This window comes from Salmo salar, chromosome ssa13 (assembly GCF_905237065.1).
Source record: "Salmo salar chromosome ssa13, Ssal_v3.1, whole genome shotgun sequence".
In the NCBI taxonomy this organism is placed as follows: Eukaryota; Metazoa; Chordata; class Actinopteri; order Salmoniformes; family Salmonidae; genus Salmo; species Salmo salar.
Window position 1 is genome coordinate 54,386,727 of NC_059454.1, and position 23,677 is coordinate 54,410,403.

At 41.8% G+C, this 23,677-nt stretch overlaps 2 protein-coding genes across 2 annotated transcripts in view; one reads left to right on the plus strand and one right to left on the minus strand.

Annotated features, from left to right (window-relative positions):
- The window catches only part of LOC106567423 (cyclin-J-like), a 28,172-nt gene extending 14,792 nt beyond the window's left edge, over window positions 1-13,380 (plus strand). The window contains exons 4-6 of the mRNA XM_014136657.2: window positions 10,634-10,933; window positions 11,656-11,815; window positions 12,492-13,380. Of these exons, the coding sequence (XP_013992132.1) occupies window positions 10,634-10,933; window positions 11,656-11,815; window positions 12,492-12,978 (947 nt within the window). The 3' untranslated portion in view covers window positions 12,979-13,380. The remainder of the gene's footprint in view (window positions 1-10,633; window positions 10,934-11,655; window positions 11,816-12,491) is intronic.
- A 4,892-nt stretch (window positions 13,381-18,272) lies between these two features.
- On the minus strand, window positions 18,273-20,080 carry LOC106567475 (gastrotropin). Its single transcript, XM_014136746.2, has 4 exons — window positions 19,883-20,080; window positions 19,442-19,617; window positions 18,502-18,591; window positions 18,273-18,394 (listed from the first exon to the last, which is right to left on the minus strand). The coding sequence occupies exons 1-4, from the start codon at window positions 19,947-19,949 to the stop codon at window positions 18,344-18,346; spliced, it is 384 nt and encodes a 127-aa protein (XP_013992221.1). The 5' UTR covers window positions 19,950-20,080; the 3' UTR covers window positions 18,273-18,343.
- Window positions 20,081-23,677: the final 3,597 nt, after the last annotated feature.

Genomic DNA, 23,677 nt, shown 5'->3' on the forward strand with positions numbered 1-23,677 from the left:
CACTTAAATTTTCCTACCTCATGATGCCATCTATTTTGTGAAGTGCACCAGTCCCTCCTGCAGCAAAGCACCCCCACAACATGATGCTGCCACCTCCGTGCTTCACGGTTGGGATGGTGTTCTTCGGCTTGCAAGCCTCCCCTTTTTTCCTCCAAACATAACGATGGTCATTATGGCCAAACAGTTCTATTTTTGTTTCATCAGACCAGAGGACATTTCTCCAAAAGGTACAATCTTTGTCCCCATGTGCAGTTGCAAACCGTAGTCTGGCTTTTTATGGCGGTTTTGGAGCAGTGGCTACTTCCTTGCTGAGCGGCCTTTCAGGTTATGTCGATATGGGACTCGTTTTACTGTGGATATAGATACTTTTGTACCTGTTTCCTCCAGCATCACAAGGTCCTTTACTGTTTTTCTTTGATTTACAATTTCCGCACCAAAGTACGTTCATCTCTAGGAGACAGAACGCGTCTCCTTCCTGAGCGGTATGACAGCTGCGTGGTCCCATAGTGTTTATACTTGCATACTATTGTTTGTACAGATGTACGTGGTACCTTCAGGCGTTTGGAAATTGCTCCCAAGGATGAACCAGACTTGTGGAGGTCTCCACATTTTTTTCTGAGGTAGGTAGGCCTTGAAAAACATCCACAGGTACACCTCCAATTGACTCAAATTTTGTCAATTAGCCTATCAGAAGCTTCTAAAAGCCATGACATAATTTTCTGGATTTTTCCAAGCTGTTTAAAGGCACAGTCAACTTAGTGTATGTAAACTTCTGACCCACTGGAATTGTGATACAGTGAAATAATTTGTCTGTAAATAATTGTTGGAAAAATGACTTGTCATTTACAAAGTAGATGTCCTAACCGACTTGCCCAAACTATAGTTTGTTAACAAGAAATTTGTTGAGTGGTTGAAAAATGAGTTTTAATGCCTCCAACCTAAGTGTATGTAAACTTCCGACTTCAAATGTAGCCCTTGGTTCACTCCAGACTTGACAAAACATCCAGTGGCGTACTGCATTAGCATCGAATATCCCCCGCGATATGCAACTTTTCAGGGAAGTTAGGAGCCAATATACACAGTCAGTTAGGAAAGCAAAGGCTAGCTTTTTCAAACAGAGATTTGCATCCTGTAGCACATTTTCCAAAAGGTTTTGGGACACTAAAGTCAATGGAGAATAACAGCACCTCCTCCCAGCTGCCCACTGCACTGAGGCTAGGAAACACTGTCGCCACCAATAGACTGTTAGCTCACCTTCCAGACTCACATTAAGCATCTCCAACCCAAAATTAAAACTAGAATCTGCTTCCTATTTCGCAACAAAGCCTCCTTCACTCATGCTGCCAAACATACCCTCGTAAAACAGACTATCCTACCGATCCTTGACTTCGGCGATGTCATTTACAAAATAGCCTCCAACACTCTACTCAGCACTCTACTCAGCAAATCACAGTGCCGTCCGTTTTGTCACCAAAGACCCATATACTACTCACAACTGCGACCTGTATGCTCTCGTTGGCTGGCCCTCACTTCATTTTCGTCGCCAAACCCACTGGCTCCAGGTCATCTATAAGTCTTTGCTAGGTAAAGCCCCGCCTTATCTCAGCTCACTGGTCACCATAGCAACACTCTGCCATGGCACGCGCTCCAGCAGGTATATTTTACTGGTCATCCCCAAAGCCAGCTCCTTCTTTGGCCGCCTTTCCTTCCAGTTCTCTGCTGCCAATGACAGGAACGAATTGCAAAAATCACTGAAGCTGGAGACTCATATCTCCCTCTCTAACTTTAACCGTCAGCTGTCAGAGCAGCTTACCGATCACTGCACCTGTACACAGCCCATCTGTAAATAGCCCACCCAACTACCTCATCCCTATATTGTTATTTATTTTTGCTCTTTTGCACCCCAGTATCTCTACTTGCACATCATCATCTGCACATCTATCACTCCAGTGTTTATGCTAAATTGTAATTTTTTTGCCTCTATGGCCTATTTATTGCCTTACCTCCCTAATCTTACTACATTTGCACACACTGTATATAGACTTTTCTATTGTGTTAGTGACGGACATTTGTTTATCCCATGTGTAACTCTGTTGTTTTTGTCGCACTGCTTTGCTTTATTTAGGCCAGGTCACAGTTGCAAATGAGAACTTGTTCTCAACTGGCCTACCTGGTTAAATAAAGGTGAAATGAAATAAATAACAAGTTTAGCATCCCCGGTGGCTCTGCAAGCGCGGAGAGGATATTCTCCGCTGCTGGCCTGCTCTCCAGACACCATCACATGAGCCTGAATTCATTTCTAAAAATGAATTCAAAGGCACCGTAGACGGAGTTTAGTAAGGCATTTTTCATTAATCACAGCCTATATACACAATTTATAGACTAATGATATAATACAACAAAATGTTGTTTAAATGCTGAGCGCTTAATGTCCCTGACTTCCTACCAGCCTAGTGTGTCACACTCGCAAATGCTTCACAATATATTTCTTTGTAGGCTATAGCCTTGAAATAATGTAAATAATGTAGCCTAAATAATTCATTTCCGTTCCTTCTTAGTCTCCCTCTCTGGCTCCTGACCTATTTAGAGTGTTTATATGCTGTTTAATGTGACGTGTAGCCTATTTTAAATGATGAGCGCTTCTTACATTCACCTTCTCATGTTTATTAAAATGATTTTCATTCATATTGTTTGGTTTGAATATTTAAAAACCAAATGGTAGGTCCAGGTAGTTACAAAAATAGATGGTTGTTTGTTAAATTGTGATTTTTAATGAATGGAGCGTCAATATTTCCTCCTGTGAGCGTGGAGCGGTTGAATAGGATGTGGAGCGCCGGCCCACCGCTTGATGAGCAGGATTTCCAAACGCTCAACTGCTCACATAATCTAACGGGGATATTATTCCATCTAATGAGATTGGATTTAATTGATTTGAGCGTTCTGTTAAAGTTTGTGCCAATGTTTTTTTTTCTAAGGGAGGAAATATATCTATCTACTCAAGTATTTAAAATGGGAACAATTGGGATTTCATAAGTAGAGATGGAGTCCTCACTCAGGGTCTTGAAGCAGTAGGGCTGATTTGGTTAGATTCATTTTATAACTTGAGATGAAGCTGAATTTTTCTATGATCATCAATGTGTTTTAGATGTAGTAAAATATTGTCTGCATATAATGAGATGAAGTGATCGGTCGATCTCTTCCCCCAAATTAACCTTTGTGAATGGCTCTGTTAATCATTTCGAGCAATTCCAAATGTTTAAATAGGAGGAATACCAAACCCCATCCCATTTTATTTATGCTAACCAATGCTCTTTTGAGTTCATTGAGAGAGATTTGTGCTCCCAGCGAGGTGGCTTCTGTTGAGAGACGAAGTTCTTAGTCTGGTTTGATGTTGATTTACTATCAGAGGTGTACAGTTCTTTATAGAAGCAGGAGAATCTGATTAATTTGGGTTCTGATAGTAACTCCCCTCTTTCAGATGTAATATTTGCTAAATCAGCTAATTGATCATTACTGTGTAGCTTGTTGGCCAGTAAACGACAAAGACGATTACCATGGAAGTCTAACTCGATGGTCAGAAAATTCTGCTCTCTGTCTTATAAATAAATTAACTTCTGTCTTGACTTTGGAAAGAATAATAGCTACCTGGTCTGAAAAGTGTTTGTTGAAAACAATCTAATGCAGTGAACAACATTTCCAATTCTGACATCTTCTTTAATTGTGATTTATTCCACCCAGATGAAAATGCAGTTGCATTATTTTTAATCAAACCTTTGGTGCCATCCCATAGAATCCGGGGGTCATCGACTGAATTTTTATTGATCATTATGAATTAATTTAGTTTAAATTTCAAATTGATCACAGAATGTATGATTTTGTAGTAATGAAACGTCGAAACACCATATGTCGAATTTCTATTTTCTTGATTAAGGAAAGTAGAGTTGTAGATAATAGTATGAAATCGATTCAGGAGAATGTTTTCTGCTTGTTTGAGTAGAAAGTGTACTCTATTGCTTTCGGATTATGTGCTTGCCAGGCATCAATGAGTTTGTAATCAGAGAGTAGGTTATATGCTGGAGAGCCTTGGTTGCGTGTGGCTTGTTGGTCTTATTAGATTTGTCTTGCATGTCCAAAATGGCATTCATGTCTGTCTCAAAAAAACGATGGAATTCAGTTCATTTTAACAATATGCTGTTCAGTGAATCAAAAAAGCGTACATATTAATAAAGGAAATTTCCCTTCCATTATGGATACATTTAAGGAAAGTGATTCTGCCTTCTTGGTCTTCGCCTTCACCCAAGTTAGTGGTTTTGAGTCTCTCTTGTATCATTATGAGTTCACCTTTTTAGTTTTGTTTGGGGCTGATGAAAAATAAGCCACTTTTTGTTCACATGGTTCTATGTGCCTCCTTATAGAGCAGGTGTGTTTCATGGAGCATTGCTACATCAATATGGTTTCTTGCTAGGATATCAAGACAGGTGGAATGTTTGATAGGACAATTTATGCTTTTCAAATTCCAAGAGAGAATAGCTAGCATTGCCAATGTTTTTCAGAAAGGAATGTTTCAGAAAGTATTCACACCCCTTGACCTTTTCCACATTTTGTTGTGTTACAGCCTGAATAATAATAATAATAATAATAATAATAATAATAATAATAAAAAAATGAAAATCTGAAATGTCTACAGTCAATAAGGTTCAACCCCTTTGTTATGGGAAGCCTAAATAAATGAATGAGTGAAAATGTGCTTAACAAGTCACATAATAAATTCTATTGACTCACTCTGTGTTCAATAATAGTGTTTAACATGATTTTTGAATGACTACCTCATCCCTGTACCCCACACATACAGATAATTGTAAGGTCCCTCAGTTGAGCAGTGAATTTTAAACAGATTCAACCAAAAAGACCAGGGAGGTTTTCCAATGCCTCGCAAATAAGGCACCTATTGGTAGAAGGGTAAAAATATAAAAATGCAGACATTGAAAATCCCTTTGAGCATGGTGACGTTATTAATTACGTTTTGGGTGGTTTATCAATAAACACAGTAACTACAAAGATACAAGTGTTCTTCCTAACTCAGTTGCCGGAGAGGATGGAAACCGCTCAGGGATTTCACCATGAGGCCAATGGTGACTTTTTAAAACAGTTACAGAGTTTAATGGTTGTGATAACTGAGGATGGATCAACGACATTGTAGTAACTCCACAATACTAACCTAATTGACAGAGTGGAGAGAAGGAAGCCTGTACAGAATAAAAATGTTCCAAACCCTGTTTGCAAAAAGGCACGGAAGTAATACTGCAAAGAAATTAACTTTATGTCCTGAAAACAAAGTGTTATGTTTGTGGCAAATGCAACACATCACTGAGTACCACTCTTTATATTTTCAAGCATTGTGGTGGGTGCATCATGTTATGGGTATGCTTTTCATCAGCAAGGACTAGGGAGGTTTTTTGGGGGGGATAAAAATAAATGGAATAGAGCTGAGCACTGCCTAAATCTTAGAGGAAAACCTGGTTCAGTCTGCTTTCCAACAGACACTGGGAGACAAATTCACCTTTCAGCAGGACAATAACCTTAAACACAAGGCCAAATATACACTGGAGTTGCTAAACAAGATGACATTGAATGTTTCTGAGTGGCCGAGTTACAGTTTTGACTTAAATCAATCTTAAATTTATGGCAAGACTTGAAAATGGCTGTCTAGTAATGATCAACAACCAACTTGACAGAGCTTGAAGAATATATATTTTTTATTGGGAGCTTTGCACAATCCAGGTGTGCAAAGCTCCCAGAAAGACTCACAGCTGCAATCACTGCCAAATGAGATTCTAACATGTGTAGACTCAATGGTGTGAATACTTATGTAAATGAAATATTTCTGTATATAATTTGCAATAGATGTCTAAAAACATATGTTCACTTTGTCATTATGGGGTATTGTGTGTAGTGAGGAAGAAAAAATAGAAGATTTAATCCATTATGAATTGAGGCTGCAACACAACAAAAATGTGGAATAAGTCAAGGGGTATGAATACTTTCTGAAGGTACTGATAAGCCCATTGATGTGTAACAAAAAGCAGGACCCACAGGGAAACTCATCCATTGGTCGTTCCCTACCCAGAAGACCCTACTTGTAAACCATTCCCCCCCCTCCCTAGCTCCCAGACCCCTCCCTGGTTCCCCCGCCCTGTACTGTCATTACAGAGTTGCAGCATAATGGCGAATGGCAGCCTTACACATTGAGTCTCTAAGCAGCATATTTTTTAGGTCTCAAGGTATTCAAAAATAAATCAAGTAAAACACAGGGGGTCGGTTGAAATACTCCGTAAGGTTCCTGATATTTAGTTTAGCGAGACAGAAATCCCCTTGAGGTTTGTTGATGTTCTGAAGGAATTAATATGCCCACAGATCATTTTCAAAATGATGTGTACATTGGGGATTTGTGACAACTCTGCAATTTAGGATTTATTGAAATGTTACACAAGTCCCAGTTTGAGATGTTCCAAATGTTAGAGCGTTAGAAAGACCCCTCTTGTAAAAAAGACAAATAAAGAAAGGACGTACTGTTGGGCCTTTTCAGTGAATGTTTCTGGGTTGAAATATTTGCATTACAATGGAGTGTTTAATGACTAAATAAGGAAAAGTGGGGCAATTTATTTTACCCCTTTTTGAAAACACACACACACACACACACACACCCTCCACTGATCTGAGGAGGGGGCCGCCTCTGCCTGAGTGCCCAGGACTGATCTCCAGAGGTCAGGGGCCAGGGGTTCTGCATTGTTGGAGCATCTGGCTCCAGGGGGAGATGCATGAGGATTTAGCTGTGACCAGTTTCACACCCAGTGAAAGGGAAATGTTATATATATATATATATATATATATATATAACATTTTTAATCAAGTAAGTTGACTGAGAACATATTCTCATTTACAGCAACGACCTGGGGAATAGTGGCAAGGGAGAGGGGGATGAATGAGACAATTGTAAACTGGGGATGATTAGGTGGCCATGATGGTATGAGGGCCAGATTGGGAATTTAGCCAGGACATCCGTTTAACATCCCATCCAAAAGACGGCGCCCTACACAGGGCAATGTCCCCAATCACTGCCTTGGAGCATTGGGATATTTATTTTAGACCAGAGGAAAGGGTGCCTCCTACTGGTCCTCCAACACCATTTCCAGCAGCATCTGGTCTCCATCCAGGGACCAACCAGGACCAACCCTGCTTAGCTTCAGAAGCAAACCAGCAGTGGGATGCAGGGTGGTATGCTGCTGAAGTAGAGTCCTCAGTTGTTAATTACATATTTTTTTGCATCATGATTCCTGTAATAAAGGTGTCTTTCCTGACGCTTTACCTGACTTTTTCTTTTGCTAGGCCGGGCTGATGTAATGAGCGTGCCTTTTACTCTCTCCCCCCTTGTGTCCCCCTCATGTATAATATTTCAAAATGCAATTGCGGGGAAAAAACTACTTTGGAAGCAACTCGTTTTCCATATTAAAGAGAAGAGGTCTCAGCTTAGGTATAATTTGTATTTCTCAATTATTATTTTTATTGAGTTCAAAGCACACTGTTTTACAATGAAGGTATATGATATGGCTTTGAAATACGGAGTGCGCGAAATTGCGCATTAGCCATCGCAAGTGCCCAGGCCTGATCTCCAGAGGTCAGGAGCCAGGGGTCCTGCATTGTTGGAGCATCTGACTCCAGAGGGAGATGCTTGAGGATTTAGCTGTGACCAGTTTCACACCAAGTGAAGGGGGGAGTAGAATCATCAGTTGTTAATTGCATCTCTTTAAGGATAATTTGTCGCTAGACCATATAGGAATGTCTTGTTTGCACATATACAAAATGTACAAATCGTTTTAAAAAAGAAATAAATAAATATTTCACCTTTTATTTAACCAGGTAGGCCAGTTGAGGACAAGTTCGCATTTACAACTGCAACCTGGCCAAGATAAAGCAAAGCATTGCGACCAACAACAACAAGACAGAGTTGCACATAAACAAACGTACAGTCAATAAGACAAAAGAAAAATCTATGTACAGTGTGTGCAAATGTAGGGAGGTAAGGCAATAAATAGGTCTAGAGGCGAAATAATTACAATTGAACATTTACACTGGCGTGATAGATGTACAGATGATGATATGCGAGTAGAGATACTGGGGTGCAAAAGAGCAAGAGGATAAATATGTGGATGAGGTAGTTGGGTGTGCTATTTACAGATTGGCTGTGTACAGGTACAGTGATCGATAAGCTGCTCTGACAGCTGATGCTTAAATTTAGAGGGAGATATAAGACTCCAGCTAAAGTGATTTTTGCAATTCGTTCCAGTCATTGGCAGCAGAGAACTGGAAGGAAAGGCAGCCAAAGGAAGTGTTGGCTTTGGGGGTGACCAGTCAAATATACCTGTGCATGCTATGGGTGGGTGTTGCTATGGTGACCAGTGAGCCGAGATAAGGCGGGGCTTTACCTAGCAAAGACTTATAGTTGACCTGGAGCCAGTGGGTTTGGCGACTAATATGTAGCGAGGGCCAGCCAACGAGAGCATACAGGTCGCAGTAGTGGGTGGTATATGGGGCTTTGGTGACAAAATGGATGGCACTGTGATAGACTACATCCAGTTTGCTGAGTAGAGTGTTGGAGGCTATTTTGTAAATGACATCACCGAAGTCAAGGATTGGTAGGATAGTCCGTTTTACGAGGGTATGTTTGGCAGCATGAGTGAAGGAGGCTTTGTTGCGAAATAGGAAGCCGATTCTAGATTTAATTTTGGATTGGAGATGCTTAATGTGAGTCGGGAAGGAGAGTTTACAGTCTAACCAGACACCTAGGTATTTGTAGTTGTCCACATATTCTAAGTCAACCGTCCAGAGTAGTGATGCTAGTCAGGCAGGCGGGTGCAGGCAACAATCGGTTGAAGAGCATGCATTTCGTTTTATTAGCATTTAAAAGCAGTTGGAGGCCACCGAAGGAGTGTTGTATGGCATTGAAGCTCGTTTGGAGGTTTGTTAACAGTGTCCAAAGAAGGTCCAGATGTATACAGAATGGTGTCGTCTGCGTAGAGGTGTTTCAGAGAATCACCAGCAGCAAGAGCGACATCATTGATATATATACAGAGAAAAGAGTCGGCCCGAGAATTGAACCCTGTGGCACCCCCATAGAGACTGCCAGAGGTTCCGGACAACAGGCCCTCCGATTTAACATACTGAACTCTATCTGAGAAGTAGTTGGTGAACCAGGCGAGGCAGTCATTTGAGAAACTAAGGCTATTGAGTCTGCGGATAAGAATGTGGTGATTGACAGAGTCGAAAGCCTTGGCCAGGTCGATGAAGACGGCTGCACAGTACTGTCTTTTATCGATGGCGCTTATGATATCGTTTTGGACCTTGAGCGTGGCTGAGGTGCACCCATGACCAGCTCAGAAACCAGATTGCATAGTGGAGATGGTACGGTGGGATTCGAAATGGTCGGTGATCTGTTTGTTAACTTGGCTTTCGAAGATTTTAGAAAGGCAGGGCAGGATGGATATAGGTCTATAACAGTTTGGGTCTAGAGTGTCTCCCCCTTTGAAGAGGGGGATGACCGCGGCAGCTTTCCAATCTTTGGTGATCTCAGACGATACGAAAGAGAGGTTTAACAGGCTAGTAATAGGGGTTGCAACAATTTCGGTGGATAATTTTAGAAAGAGAGGGTCCAGATTGTCTAGCCCAGCTGATTTGTAGGAATCCAGATTTTGCAGCTCTTTCTTCACCGAAATCCAGCTGTCTGGATTTCGGTGAAGGAGAAGCGGGGGGGGCTTGGGCAAGTTGCTGCAGGGGGTCCTGAGCTGTTGGCCGGGGTAGGGGTAGCCAGGTGGAAAGCATGGCCTGCCGTAGAAAAATGCTTATTGAAATGATCGATTATCATAGATTTATCGGTGGAGACAGTGTTTCCTAGCCTCAGTGCAGTGGGCAGCTGGGAGGAGGTGCTCTTATTCTCCATGGACTTTAGTGTCTCAACTCTTTGGAATTAGTGCTACAGGATGCACATTTCTGTTTGAAAAAGCTAGTCTTAGCTTTCATAACTGACTGAGTATATTGGTTACTGACTTCCCTGAAAAGTTGCATATCGCGGGAGCTATTCGATGCTAATGCAGAACGCCACAGGATGTTTTTGTGCTGGTCAAGGGTAGTCAAGTCTGGAGTGAACCATGGCTATATCTGTTCTTAGTTCTTAATTTTTTGAATGGGGCATGCTTATTTTGTTTGCGAATAGAATGTGTGTTATTTAAGCAATAAGGCTCAAGGGGGATGTGGTATATGTCCAATATACCACGGCTAAGGGCTGTTCTTATGTACGACGCAACGCAGAGTGCCTGGATACAGCCCTTAGCCGGTGTATGTTGACAATATACCGCAAATCCCGGAGGTGCCTTATTGCTATTGTAAACTGGTTACCAATGTAGTTAGAGCAGTAAAAATACCCATGGTATACGGTCTGATTATACTACGGCTTTCAGCCAATCAACATTCAGGCCTCGAAAAACCCAGTTTATATCTATAAGCACTCTTAACAAACAAAATCACACCATCTACAAAATGTGTTCAATTTTCACTCACCGTAACATCATCTCCCCTCCAGGTAAGTTTGAAGAGAAGGAGGACTGTGTCCCAAAGCTGGAGCAGCTAAACTCTCTGGGCTTCATGTGCAGCCTGAACCTGTCACTGAGCAGGAAGGACCTGGTAAAGATGGAGCTGCTCCTCTTAGAGACGTTTGGCTGGAACCTGTGTATGCCCACACCAGCACACTTCATAGACTACTACCTCCATGCGGCTGTACAGGAGGGAGAACTGCACAACGGCTGGCCCCTCTCCTCCCTCAATAAGACCAAAGCCTTCATGGACAAGTATACACACTACTTCCTGGAAGTCTCACTGCAAGGTGAGGATGAGATTGGGAGTAGGGCTGTGGCAGTCATGACATTTTGTCAGCTGGTTATTGTCATGCAAAAGACTGCCGGTCTCACGGTTATTGACCGTTAATTAACAAACACGTTTAGCATTGTATAATGGCACAATCATTATTTTAATTCTGTTTTTTTGTTCGGGCTTGGGCTCATGTATAGGCCTATGCATAAGCTTTAATATGCAAGTGGCTCGGAGCATCAGCGTAGCCTAGTGGTTAGAGTGTTGGACTAGTAACCGAAAGGTTGCAAGTTGAAATCCCTGAGCTGTCGTTCTGCCCCTGAACAAGGCAGTTAACCCACTGTTCCTAGGCCGTCATTGAAAATAAGAATTTGTTCTTAACTGACTTGCCTAGTTAAATAAAGGTAAAATAAATAAATAAAAAATATACATCTGGGTGTTTGAATGAATCATCACCTTAGAAAGCGCTGTCCATTTCATTGTGTTAGGCTTTGAAACAACATCCACATCGACCATGTTTTTCCACTCAGTTTCAACCTGTTGTTGAACTTCATTCTTCAAATTGATCATCACAATACGGTCACTGCAACAGCCCTGATTAGGAGTGCCCAAGAATGGAAGTCCATAAAGTGACTGCAGTGGGTGGTCTAATGGGCAAGACAATTGCTCTCTCTGGTGGGGCCATTCGTTATTGAGTAAATGAGTGAGACTGATGATCTCTGTGTTTGTGTGTCTCAGACCATGCCTTCCTGGGCTTCCGACCATCCCAGGTGGCAGCAGCCTGCATTGCGGCGTCCCGCATCTGTCTCCAGATCACCCCAAGCTGGACCACCGTTCTCCACCTGCTCACCGGATACTCCTGGGAACCCCTCACCCCGTGCATCGAGCTCATGCTGCTGTAAGACTCCACTACTGCTTTACATAATGTGCTGTACACACACATTAATCTGGTCATTAGTCGGATTCCGACTCATCTGTTTTGAGTTTACACTTCATCAGGTAGTGAAAAAGCACCAATTGAATTAGGGCTATGTATAATATTTGTGCACATAAAGAGGAAGGCCAATTCATCTCTATTAAACAAAACAATCTGAAAGTTCTGGAGCCCTATTTTGACATGCTATATGTCATCTATTGTGAATGACTTTATAATGACTTTATATGATGATAACTCAAATATATTCTGTTGTGTGACGCTGCTCAAACTTTTTGTTGTTGGGTGCCACCAAATCATGAGCTTGTGCCACCAACTGCAGAAGTTGGGAAAATGTTAGTCTGGAGGCCTGAACAGACAAAACATTTTGCTACGGAATCTGACTAATGAATACACCCCATGTTTACTGACATCTGCTTACACTTAGTTTATCCTCTGCCATTTCTAAACTGTGTAGTTGTATGCTTCCCATGTATGCACTTTTCCTCCATTTTAATGCAATTTGAGGCTTGAGGTTCTACAGCTTTTTCATATTGTCAATACCATTGACCCTTAGTTATTACTAAGTATGTATGTTGATGTTTATGTCCATCAGCTAAACGTCATTAAGTAATGATTTTCACTGTTTTTCTCCCTCTAGTGCCCATGACAACGATGTGAAACAAGCCAACAAATCCAAGTCCAACTCTCCGTCTGTCCAGAGTCCTCTCCAACCCCAGGCCCTTCCCTCAACCTCCACAGTCTCTGTCTCCACCATGAAACAACCCTTGTCTACCTCTCAGCAGCTGCTCTTCCAGACAGGTGGATACCAGCAGCAGCTCACCCAGCACTCTACTCCCATTTCCCAGCTGCACATGCTAGGTGAGTCCCAGACTCTGGGCCCTGTCGGGTCTCGCGACTACCTCCAGGCCCACCAGAGAGGGCTCCTCTCAGGGTCGGTTTCTCAGGGAGTCTTCCCCTCCTACCCCAGCTTAGCCTCAGGGCTGCGCTCCTCCCTGCCCCTGCAGGGACCCATCTCCATGCAAGTGGCTCTTGCTGCAGAGCCCCGTCACTGCCTCCCCCTTTCATACGGGGGAGGCTACCTGGGCTCCCATCACACCTACACAGCAGGCTGCTTCGACAGGTGACGCCAGGAGAGGGAGGACAAACAGAACCTGGGGCAGTCAGTGTCCTCCTCCATCCATTCTGACCTCATCCACTGGGGACAAAGGAAACCAAAACAAAGAAGCAATGTCAATGCAGATGTTGCTGAGGTCATAGTATTGACCTAACAAAAGCCCTACCTATTTGAAATGAGAGACTATTTGTGATGAGCTGATTACATACAGTACATACTGTTCCCTTCACGTGACTGCTTGCTCTATACTGAGACTGAGAGGCTGGTTTAGCCACTGTGATTCTGCTATCAACTGTGTTTGTGTGGAGCCCCTGCTTCCAAATCAGTTCTCTCAATGTGGGACTGCTGTTTTTTTATACTATTATCTTTCAATGCTGCTGCTTTAAACAAAATTATGACTTTATGATCAGTGGAAAGTGGTCTGTCCTTGGTATTATTTACATGAACTATACCATTTCAGGGGTTGAAGTATTACTTTAAAGAATATGTATTTAAACAGCTGTGTAAATGAATTCCTTTTTTGATGTTGTGTTTTTAATTTCTACTGGGTAAAAACAGTGTGTATTGTAATGTAGGAGATGCCTTGCTAGGATTTCTGGTCCATCTTTGGCCTTGGCTGGTGTAGAGTAGTCTCAATCTTGTTTTGCCTTTCTGGTGCCCCTGGAAGCAGATGGAGCCATGGTTCCCAGGGGAACAGCCACATCCATCCTCTCAGCACATCAAACCACAGGGGAAGAAGTGATGCTTTACTAGCTAGTCCCCAGGGGGGCAAAGCCACGCTTTCTGCTCAGTTAATGTAAATTCTCCTGACTGGTACCATTTCATCTGTATGTCTGACTGAAACCCAGGAAAGTCACACAACCCTCACTGGCACAGCTACTGTTGCTGTCCTTGTCACAAGGACCTTGAGCAGTTAATGACACCATGATCACGTTCGGAAGGCTTTCTGCACAGGATAGCTTGTAGTTCAGTACCGCTGACATTCTCATCTGGTTATACTACTACTGATGTCCTACCTCACTCTCCAGGGGAGTTGCAATTTGTGTAGTTTTACTGTAATTTACTGTACCTGTAAAATGGACCATGCTTGATCAGATGGAAAGAGTGTCACCAAACATATATCCTATAAAATTAGCAACAGTATAGTTGAACTTTAATGCTGGAATCCTTAAGGATGAAACTGCCACGTCTGTTTTGTGAAATTACAACAAAGTTACTGCAAACAACCCCCCCCCACCGACACCATTGCACGCGCGATAAAACAGCAGCATAAAGTGCATTCGGAAAGTATTCACACCCCTTGACTTTGTCCACATTTTGTTACGTTGTGGTCTTATTCTAAAATGTATTGAAAAGAAATCGATTTACACACAATACCCCATAATGACAAAGCAAAACCAAAATCAAATAAAAAGCTGAAATACTTTATTTGCACAAGTATTCGTACCCTTTCCTATGAGACTCGAAATTGAGCTCAGGTGCATCCTGTTTCCATTGATCATCCTTGATGTTTCTACAACTTGATTGGACATGATTTGGTAAGGCACACATCTGGCACACATCTGGCACACATCTTTGCCATGCAAATGAACTGAATCCCCAAAAAACATTTCAATTTCCAACATTGCCTTTCAGCCCTGCCACAAAAGGACCAGCTGACATGTCAGTGATTCTCTCGTTAACACAGGTGTGAGTGTTGACGAGGACAAGGCTGGAGATCACTCTGTCATGCTGATTGAGTTCGAATAACAGACTGGAAGGTTCAAAAGGAGGGTGGTGCCTGGGATCATTGTTCTTCCTCTGTCAATCATGGTTACCTGCAAGGAAACACGTGCCGTCATCATTGCTTTGCACAAAAAGGGCTTCACAGGCAAGGATATTGCTGCCAGTAAGATTGCACCTAAATCAACCGTTTATCAGATCATCAAGAACTTCAAGGAGAGCGGTTCAATTGTTGTGAAGAAGGCTTCAGGGCACCCAAGAAAGTCCAGCAAGCGCCAGGACCGTCTCCCAAAGTTGATTCAGCTGCGGGATCGGGGCACTACCAGTAGAGAGCTTGCTCAGGAATGGCAGCAGGCAGGTGTGAGTGCATCTGCACACACAGTGAGGCGAAGACTTTTGGAGGATGGCCTGGTGTCAAGAAGGGCAGCAAAGAAGCCACTTCTCTCCAGGAAAAACATCAGGGACAGACTGATATTCTGCAAAAGGTACAGGGATTGGACTGCTGAGGACGGGGGTAAAGTCATTTTCTCTGAATCCCCTTTCCGATTGTTTGGGGCACCCGGAAAAACGCTTGTCCGGAGAAGACAAGGTGAGCGCTACCAACAGCCCTGTGTCATGCCAACAGTAAAGCATCCTGAGACCATTCATGTGTGGGGTTGCTTCTCAGCCAAGGGAGTGGGCTCACTCAGAATTTTGCAGAAGAACACAGCCATGAATAAAGAATGGTACCAACACATCCTCCGAGAGCAACTTCTCCCAACCATCCATGAACAGTTTGGTGACGAACAATGCCTTTTCCAGCATGATGGAGCACCTTGCCATAAGGCAAAAGTGATAACTAAGTGGCTTGGGGAACAAAACATCGATATTTTGGGTCCATGGCCAGGAAACTCCCCAGACCTTAATCCCATTAAGAACTTGTGGTCAATCTTCAAGAGGAGGGTGGACAAACAAAAACCCACAAATTCTGACAAACTCCAAGCATTTATTATGCAAGAATGGGCTGCCATCAGTCAGGATGTGGCCCAGAAGTTAATTGACAGCATGCCAGGGCAGATTGCAGAGGTCTTGAAAAAGAAGGGTCAACACTGCAAATATTGACTCTGCATCAACTTCATGTAATTGTCAATAAAAGCCTTTGACACGTATGAAATGCTTGTAATTATACTTCAGTATTCCATAGTAACATCTGACAAAAATATCTAAAGACACTGAAGCAGCAAACTTTGTGAATATTAATATTTGTGTCATTCTCAAAACTTTTGGCCACGACTGTATGACTCGGGCTTATATGGAATGTGAGCTTGATGTCTGTCATGAGTCATGATGCTGCCTTGACGTCTAAATCCAGGCTGGCCAGACATGCTGTTATCGATGGCCAAGTACATGTGGGTCCAGTACCCGGAATAGCTCAGGTTTGATGGAGTAATTAAATATTTTCCACTGATCACATCCTAACCACGATGTCTGTCTGCTTCCCCTACTGCTGACAGATGGCATGAAGAGGCCATGGCCCTATAGTCTACTGGGTCTCCGATAACAAAACCATCCTCTTGCTTACCTTAACTTTTACCTACCTCAATATGTAGTGATACCTATGTTTATTATTTGCAACTTTTTTCATTATATCAAATGTATGTACATTTAGTTGACTTTATATTTGATGTACATTTTTTTTCTTCCCCCGAACTTTTTTTTCTTCCCCCCTCACAGTATCTGCACATGTGCACGGGTTTGCTTCACACTGTTACAGCGTGGTAGCTACGGGACCAAAACAGCAGAGAAGTTGAGCCTTGCGCTTCAATGCTCTTAGTAGTTGCGGAAATGTATCCACTATGCTGTTTACGTCATATCACTGACTCTACCTGTAACTTTTTTTTGTTTTATGTTGGAATATATGAAGAGCTCAATCCACCATCAAAGACCAATCTAACTTGTGTGATATGTAGGCTAATGATTGGTCACTTTAGTTAAGACTACTTTCAATCACACCGCCATCTTATTGTGTTGTTTTAAAGCACACTTTCTTTTTTTTGCAAATGCTTTGTAGGTCTTGTGTTAACTGCTTGGAAAGGCAGTGGATTTCTTTACCTGAATGAAAATGTTGCACATTGCAACCACCTAGAAGCATCAACTCTTGAAATCCAAATGGACCAACTATATCTACCCTGATGGATCAATAACAGCTATGTACATTTGTGCAGGAGAAGCACATATTGGGGAAGGGGAATCAGTGTTAACTATGTCAAATGAGTTGCAAATAAAACAGTTTACAAAAGCCAGACTGACATTATCGTTTCTCCACCCTTTGTTTTTCATGTTTGTAGAGAATATCCTGTAGATGAGTATGGCAAGCCTTTGAAGTCGATTAGCATACCCCAGGGGGAATAGTTTAATATGAATGTCTCAATTCATTGCACATGAAAAGCTATTCAACGGGGGAAGAGGAGCTCCACTCTCTACCACTAACCCCCTCCCCAGCCTCCCCTGATGCTCCCTTCCTCTACAGACCTCAGGACAATGGAGGAGATCCCTATCCCTCATTTCTACCCTCCCTTTGCCACTAAACAAATAGTTAAGAAACTGGAGACTATTGATACTGTAGGCCTTACAAAGTGTAAAGAAACTGTAAATAATCATTGCAAATGAAAAATGTAAAACATTTTAGTCTCTCCAAAATACAAGCCACGGCTGAGAGACAAAATAAGGAAGTACAAGCAATGCGTAGTAAAAAAGATAACATTTGCCTTTAGAAAACTAACACTCACACTTGACCCCCCTCCTTTTCTTTTTCAGAAATTGACATCTTAATTTTCAGAGGATTTCTGAGATGTAACATCCTTTGTGTCCTGTGTTCATTCACTTCACAGATCATAAAGTTGTGCAACATTTGTCATTAGTGAAAAACTGGGAGAGGAAAATATATTTATAATCCAAGTTGATTACCAATGATAGGAAAGGGAGGTTATAGTAGCCCCTCCTTATTTGGACGGATTGGTAGGGGGTACTGAAGGCAGTCGTGGGAAGTGGGGACTCTGGCGTAGGCAAGGGGGGGGTTGGGTAATGGATCATTCTCGCTAGCTTTGTTTACAAAGCAGAGAGGGGAGGGGCTGGCTGGTTACACAGAGAGGGGTGCACTCATTCACCCCGAGACATCCCCCTCATCTGTCTATTGTTTTGTAACTATCCCAGAGAGCTTAATTGCTCTTAACTCAGTATGCATGCACATCCTAAGAGAGTGTGGCACAAACCTGTTGTTTCCTTGTTAATGTTTAATACTAAAACCTAACAATGTACATCTATCATGGTGGAAATGGAAAATCCAACTGGTTTCTAGATTCTATTCTACACACTGCTTAATATTGATGTTATAGGGTATGAATCTTTCTAGCAAACTCTTGAAAACTATTCTTTCAACCTTTTATTAAAGTTGCTACTGAATTGTATTGTGTTTAAAGATAGATTGCCCCCCCAATGGTTGTCCCATAATAAATGTAGTGACATTTGTCAAGAGGTTTTACTTTACCATTATGTGGCAAATGTCATCAAGCATAGGAGAGACACAAAGACCAAGGCAGCAGGTTGGCTAAGCAGTCTTTATTTACTCATTATTCTGTTCGTTCTTTTTTGCTAATAGCACGGTCACAATGTGTTTAGATCTTCTTGCTGGTTCTTTTCAGCATGACTGAGCCTGCGATTGAGGTCTAAACAGGGGAAAAAATACATAAAACATTACTTGAACTGCCTAAATGTCTTTTTTCTTCTCCCCTCTAATATACACCATCTTCTGCAAAGTGCCACTTTTACTTACCTCAATCAGCTTTCCTCCGCTGATTTCAGATGTGTGGCGGTAGTTGGGGAATTTCGTGCTCAGCTTGCCCCCCTCCATTGTAACTGTGGCCTGAAATGGATGGACACAAATGCTATTTATTCATACTATAATTTGTTAAACCAACAATCTGTTCATTTCATCTAGATTACAATACATGCATCTGAGTTCCCCTATTTTAAATTTTAGTTGAACCTATATTTAACCAGGTAGGCAAGTTGAGAACAAGTTCTCATTTACAATTGCGACCTGGCCCAAGATAAAGCAAAGCAGTTTGACACATACAACAACACAGAGTTACACATGGAGTAAAACAAACATGCAGTCAATAATACTGTAGAAAAATAAGTCTATATACAATGTGAGCAAATGAGGTGAGATAAGCGAGGTAAAGGCAAAAAAGGCCATGGTGGCAAAGTAAATACAATATAGCAAGTAAAACACTGGAATGGTAGATTTGCAGTGGAAGAAAGTGCAAAGTAGAAATAGAAATAATGGGGTGCAAAGGAGCAAAATAAATACAGTAGGGGAAGAGGTAGTTGTTTGGGCTAAATTATAGATGGGCTATGTACAGGTGCAGTGATCTGTGAGCTGCTCTGACAGCTGGTGCTTAAAGCTAGTGAGGGAGATAAGTGTTTCCAGTTTCAGAGATTTTTGTAGTTCGTTCCAGTCATTGGCAGCAGAGAAATGGAAGGAGAGACGGCCAAAGGAGGAATTGGCTGATTGGCTGAGATGCAGTGCCTTAGACCACTGCGCCACTCGGGTGCCCCCTAGACAATTTTTTACTATAGTGACTATATGAGACTTTTGTCTGAAATACTATATTACAGAAGCTTACACAACAGACACCAGGATAAAAAAAAGAAGGAATTCCTGATCTAAACTGACTGAAAGTTGTATGACACATCATAGAGATTCTTACCTTGAACTTTTTTCCTCCGATAGTCTCCATGTCACATTCCTGGTCAATGACAAACTTGTTGCTGATGGTCTTGTTTGTGGGATAGAGCTGGGACCATGAGAACTCATTGCCGTTCTGCACCACCTCAGTAATGAGCTTGTAGTCACGACCCTTCTCAATGATATCATCAGGGATGCCTTGGATTACAAGAGAATATGTAGTTAGACTAGGGGTAATGAGGCAATTTTTAATCATATTCTCATGTCTGAGCACAGTTTGAGCACCATAGTTTTTCTATAGTAATACTGCTAATCCCCATTGAATGTGCAGTGATGTGAATACATCCATTTCAATATATTGCATAAACCAATTGAATTCAAGATGTCAAGACAAAGACTAAGGCTTTCATAGGTTTACTATTACTTTATACAGGTGGTTATTAAACTTGAATAAATGTCTTACCAAGGAGCTTGCAGAATTCATCGTATCCTTCCTGGGACTCAGTTTCCCACTTTCCAGCGAAGGCCATGGTGTACAGAAAGCAAGGGAGAGGTAAAGGAGAGGGAGAAGCAGTTCCAAGACCAGCAGGGAAGAATCAGGTACTGAGTGACAACCTGTCCCTCTTTAAATAGACACGGCAACCATCTCCACCCTTCTTTCATTACAATGGGTACATCACTACGCCATAAACGTTTATGGTGCCATCGGGTATTATGGCGAGTCAGAGAGTTGTGACAATGGGGTCACTCACCTTTTGCACATAATCTACTACTGTATATGGGGGAAAAAACACCTGATTATTAACAGTATTTCAATACTACATCAATGGCAACATAGAGGTCCAAAATGCCTTCAGAACAGAGGACATGATTGGACCATACAACCCCTCCTTTAATGTGTTAGTCAACAGTGAATTACATGGTGAGTTTACAGTCTGCCTCAGTCTGGGACCTAAGGCTGCCATACATGACACAGGTTCTGAATCAACAACAGCTTCTCCTTGTCTGTTTAGTTATCCATTAGGAGTGTTGTCATGATCTCTATGACAGCTACAGAACATTACTCTACATTTTCCACCCTTGACCAAAGATCCTATGATGAGACCAGACATAGAACTTGGCAGCACACAATATCAGCTCATGGAGGACAGTAAGCTCGTTACACCACCGCCAAAACACCAGGGATAATTGTCAGGTCTGTTCGAGCACATCGGAAACACACATACACACAACTAGCCTCTGAGACCTTTCCAAAAAATGCACGCCCACAAATTCAGTGTTCCACTTGTACATCAAACTTCCTACGACTCCTATTTTTAGATGCTACTCAGTGCAAGTCTCAGCACTTGCCAAAAACTATGCAGAAATACACACAACACATTTTTATATCAGTGCGTTTTGAAATTCAAAAGGCGTTGGTGAGGAAGCAACACATGCAGGTCAATACCCTTAAAGCCATAAGGGTAAAACCCCACTGCTCGTCCAAGAACCTCTACTAAAGAGTATGCCTTTTCAAAATGCAAGCCACATGTCTGAATACATCTCACACTTTCGCATTTCTTGTAGCTCCAAATCTCGATGTGATTAACTATGAAATTACACTGTGTGTACAAAACATTATGAACACCTGTTCTTTCCATGACAGACTGACCAGGTGATTGCTATGATCCCTTATTGATGTCACTTGTTAAATCCACTTCAATCAGTGTAGAAGAAGGGAAGGATATAGGTTAAATAAGGATTGAGACAATTGAGATATGGATTGTGTACGTGTGCCATTCAGAGGTTGAATGGGAAAGACAAAATATTGAAGTGCCTTTGAACATGGTATGGTAGTAGGTACCAGGCACACTGGTTTGTGTCAAGAACTGCAACGCTGATGGGTTTTTCACAGTCAACAGTTTCCACGTGTATCAAGAATGGTCCACCACCCAAAGGACATCCAGCCAACTTGACACAAATCTGGGAAGCATTGGAGTCAACGTGGGTGCAACTCAATAGCGTCCAACTAAATATTAGGAAGGTGTTCTTAATGTTTTGTACACTCAGTGTATTTTCAGCTAAATTATACAATCCAGTGGATGAGCTATGCAGTGCTTATGGCATGGGCAGAAAGTCACAGTAAATATTGTAGACATGCTTGATGAGATGGTGCCATACTTGAATAACTTAAAGTTGAAGTTGGAAGTTTACATACATCTTAGCCAAATACATTTAAACTCAGTTTTTCACAATTCCTGACATTTAATCATAGTAAAGATTTGCTGTCTTAGGTCAGCTAGGATCACCACTTTATTTTAAGAATGTGAAATGTCATAATAATAGTAGAGATAATTATTTATTTCAGCCATCACATTCCCAGTGGGTCAGAAGTTTACATACACTCAATTAGTATTTGCTAGCATTGCCTTTAAATTGTTTAACTTGAGTCAAACATTTTGTGTAGCCTTTCACAAGCTTCCCATAACAAGTTGGGTGAAGTTTGGCCCATTCCTCCTGACAGAGATGGTGTAACTGAGTCAGGTTTGTAGGCCTCCTTGCTCGCACACACTTTTTCAGTTCTGCCCACAAATGTTCGATAGGATTGAGGTCAGGGCTTTGTGATGGCCACTCCAATACCTTGACTTTGTTGTCCTGAAGCCGTTTTGCCACAACTTTGGAAGTATGCTTGGGGTCATTGTCCATTTGGAAGACCCATTTGCGACCAAGCTTTAACTTCCTGACTGATGTCTTGAGATGTTGCTTCAATATATCCACTTAAATTTTCCTACCTCTCATGATGCCATCTATTTTGTGAAGTGCACCAGTCCCTCCTGCAGCAAAGCACCCCCACAACATGATGCTGCCACCCCCGTGCTTCACGGTTGGGATGGTGTTCTTCGGCTTGCAAGCAGCCCCCTTTTTCCTCCAAACATAACGATGGTCATTATGGCCAAACAGTTCTATTTTTGTTTCAACAGACCAGAGGACATTTCTCCAAAAAGTATGATCTTTGTCCCCATGTGCAGTTGCAAACCGTAGTCTGGCTTTTTACGGCGGTTTTGGAGCGGTGGCTTCTTCCTTGATGAGCAGCCTTTCAGGTTATGTCGACATAGGACTCATTTTACTGTGGATATAGATACTTTTGTACCCGTTTCCTCCAGCATCTTCACAAGGTCCTTTGCTGTTGTTCTGGGATTGATTTGCACTTTTTGCACCAAAGTACATTCATCTCTAGGAGACAGAACGCCTCTTCTTCTTGAGCGGTATGACGGCTGCGTGGTCCCATGGTGTTTATACTTGCATACTATTGTTTGTACAGATTAACATGGTACCTTCAGGCATATGGAAATTGCTCCCAAGGATGAACCAGACTTGTGGAGGTCTACAGTTTTTTTTCTGAGGTCTTGGCTGATTTCTTTTGATTTTCCCATGATGTCAAGCAAAGAGGCACTGAGTTTGAAGGTAGGCCTTGAAATACATCCACAGGTACACCTCCAATTGACTCAAATGATGTCAATTAGCCTATCAGAAGCTTCTAAAGCCATGACATAATTTTATGGAATTTTCCAAGCTGTTTAAAGGCACAGTCAACTTAGTGTATGTAAACTTTTGTCCCACTGGAATTGTGATACAGTAAATTAAACGAAATAATCTGTCTAAACAATTGTTGGAAAAATGACTTGTGTCATGCACAAAGTAGATGTCCTAACCGACTTGCCCAAACTATAGTTTGTTAACAAGAAATTTGTGGAATGGTTGAAAAACGAGTTATAATGACTCCAACCTAAGTGTATGTAAACTTCCGACTTCAACTGTATGTAATAAGATCCACATTTCTATATCTAGCCTACAGTAGGCTACTATTTTTGATAGTTCATTGAATTACGTAGTGCTCATCTAAATGTAAGAAAATGCTCATTTGAAATTCTTAAGAAATTGAAATGAATAAGTAAGTAAGTAAGTTTATTCAGGTATTGGTTACTCATTGACTGATACTGTATTACCTTTGATTTCATCACTTGAGTCGTTGATGTACTATGCCAAGAGTACACATAAAACTCTTTCATGATTATTTGCTCAACAGTGTCCTTCAGCACATAGCTAAATCATTTTATTCTCCCCGAGGGTGGAATCAGTTTGAAGAGTGTAAAACACACTGAAACATCAACTTTTATAGTGCACCATACTACTTAAGTACCCCTTACCAATGACAAATGGCATACAATCTTTCTCTGTCAGAAGTCATTTTTGTAAGGTGGTACTCTCAAAAGGGGTA

What these genes read in the sequence shown, in the direction of transcription:
- LOC106567475 (XM_014136746.2), bottom strand. Translation starts at nt 19,949, where the DNA reads ATGGCCTTCGCTGGAAAGTGGGAAACTGAGTCCCAGGAAGGATACGAT. An exon ending in TGAATTCTGCAAGCTCCTTG is followed by an intron (nt 19,618 to 19,882) that starts GTAAGACATTTA and finishes TTGTAATCCAAG; the next exon opens with GCATCCCTGATGATATCATT. An exon ending in GCGGAGGAAAGCTGATTGAG is followed by an intron (nt 18,395 to 18,501) that starts GTAAGTAAAAGT and finishes TCCCCTGTTTAG; the next exon opens with ACCTCAATCGCAGGCTCAGT.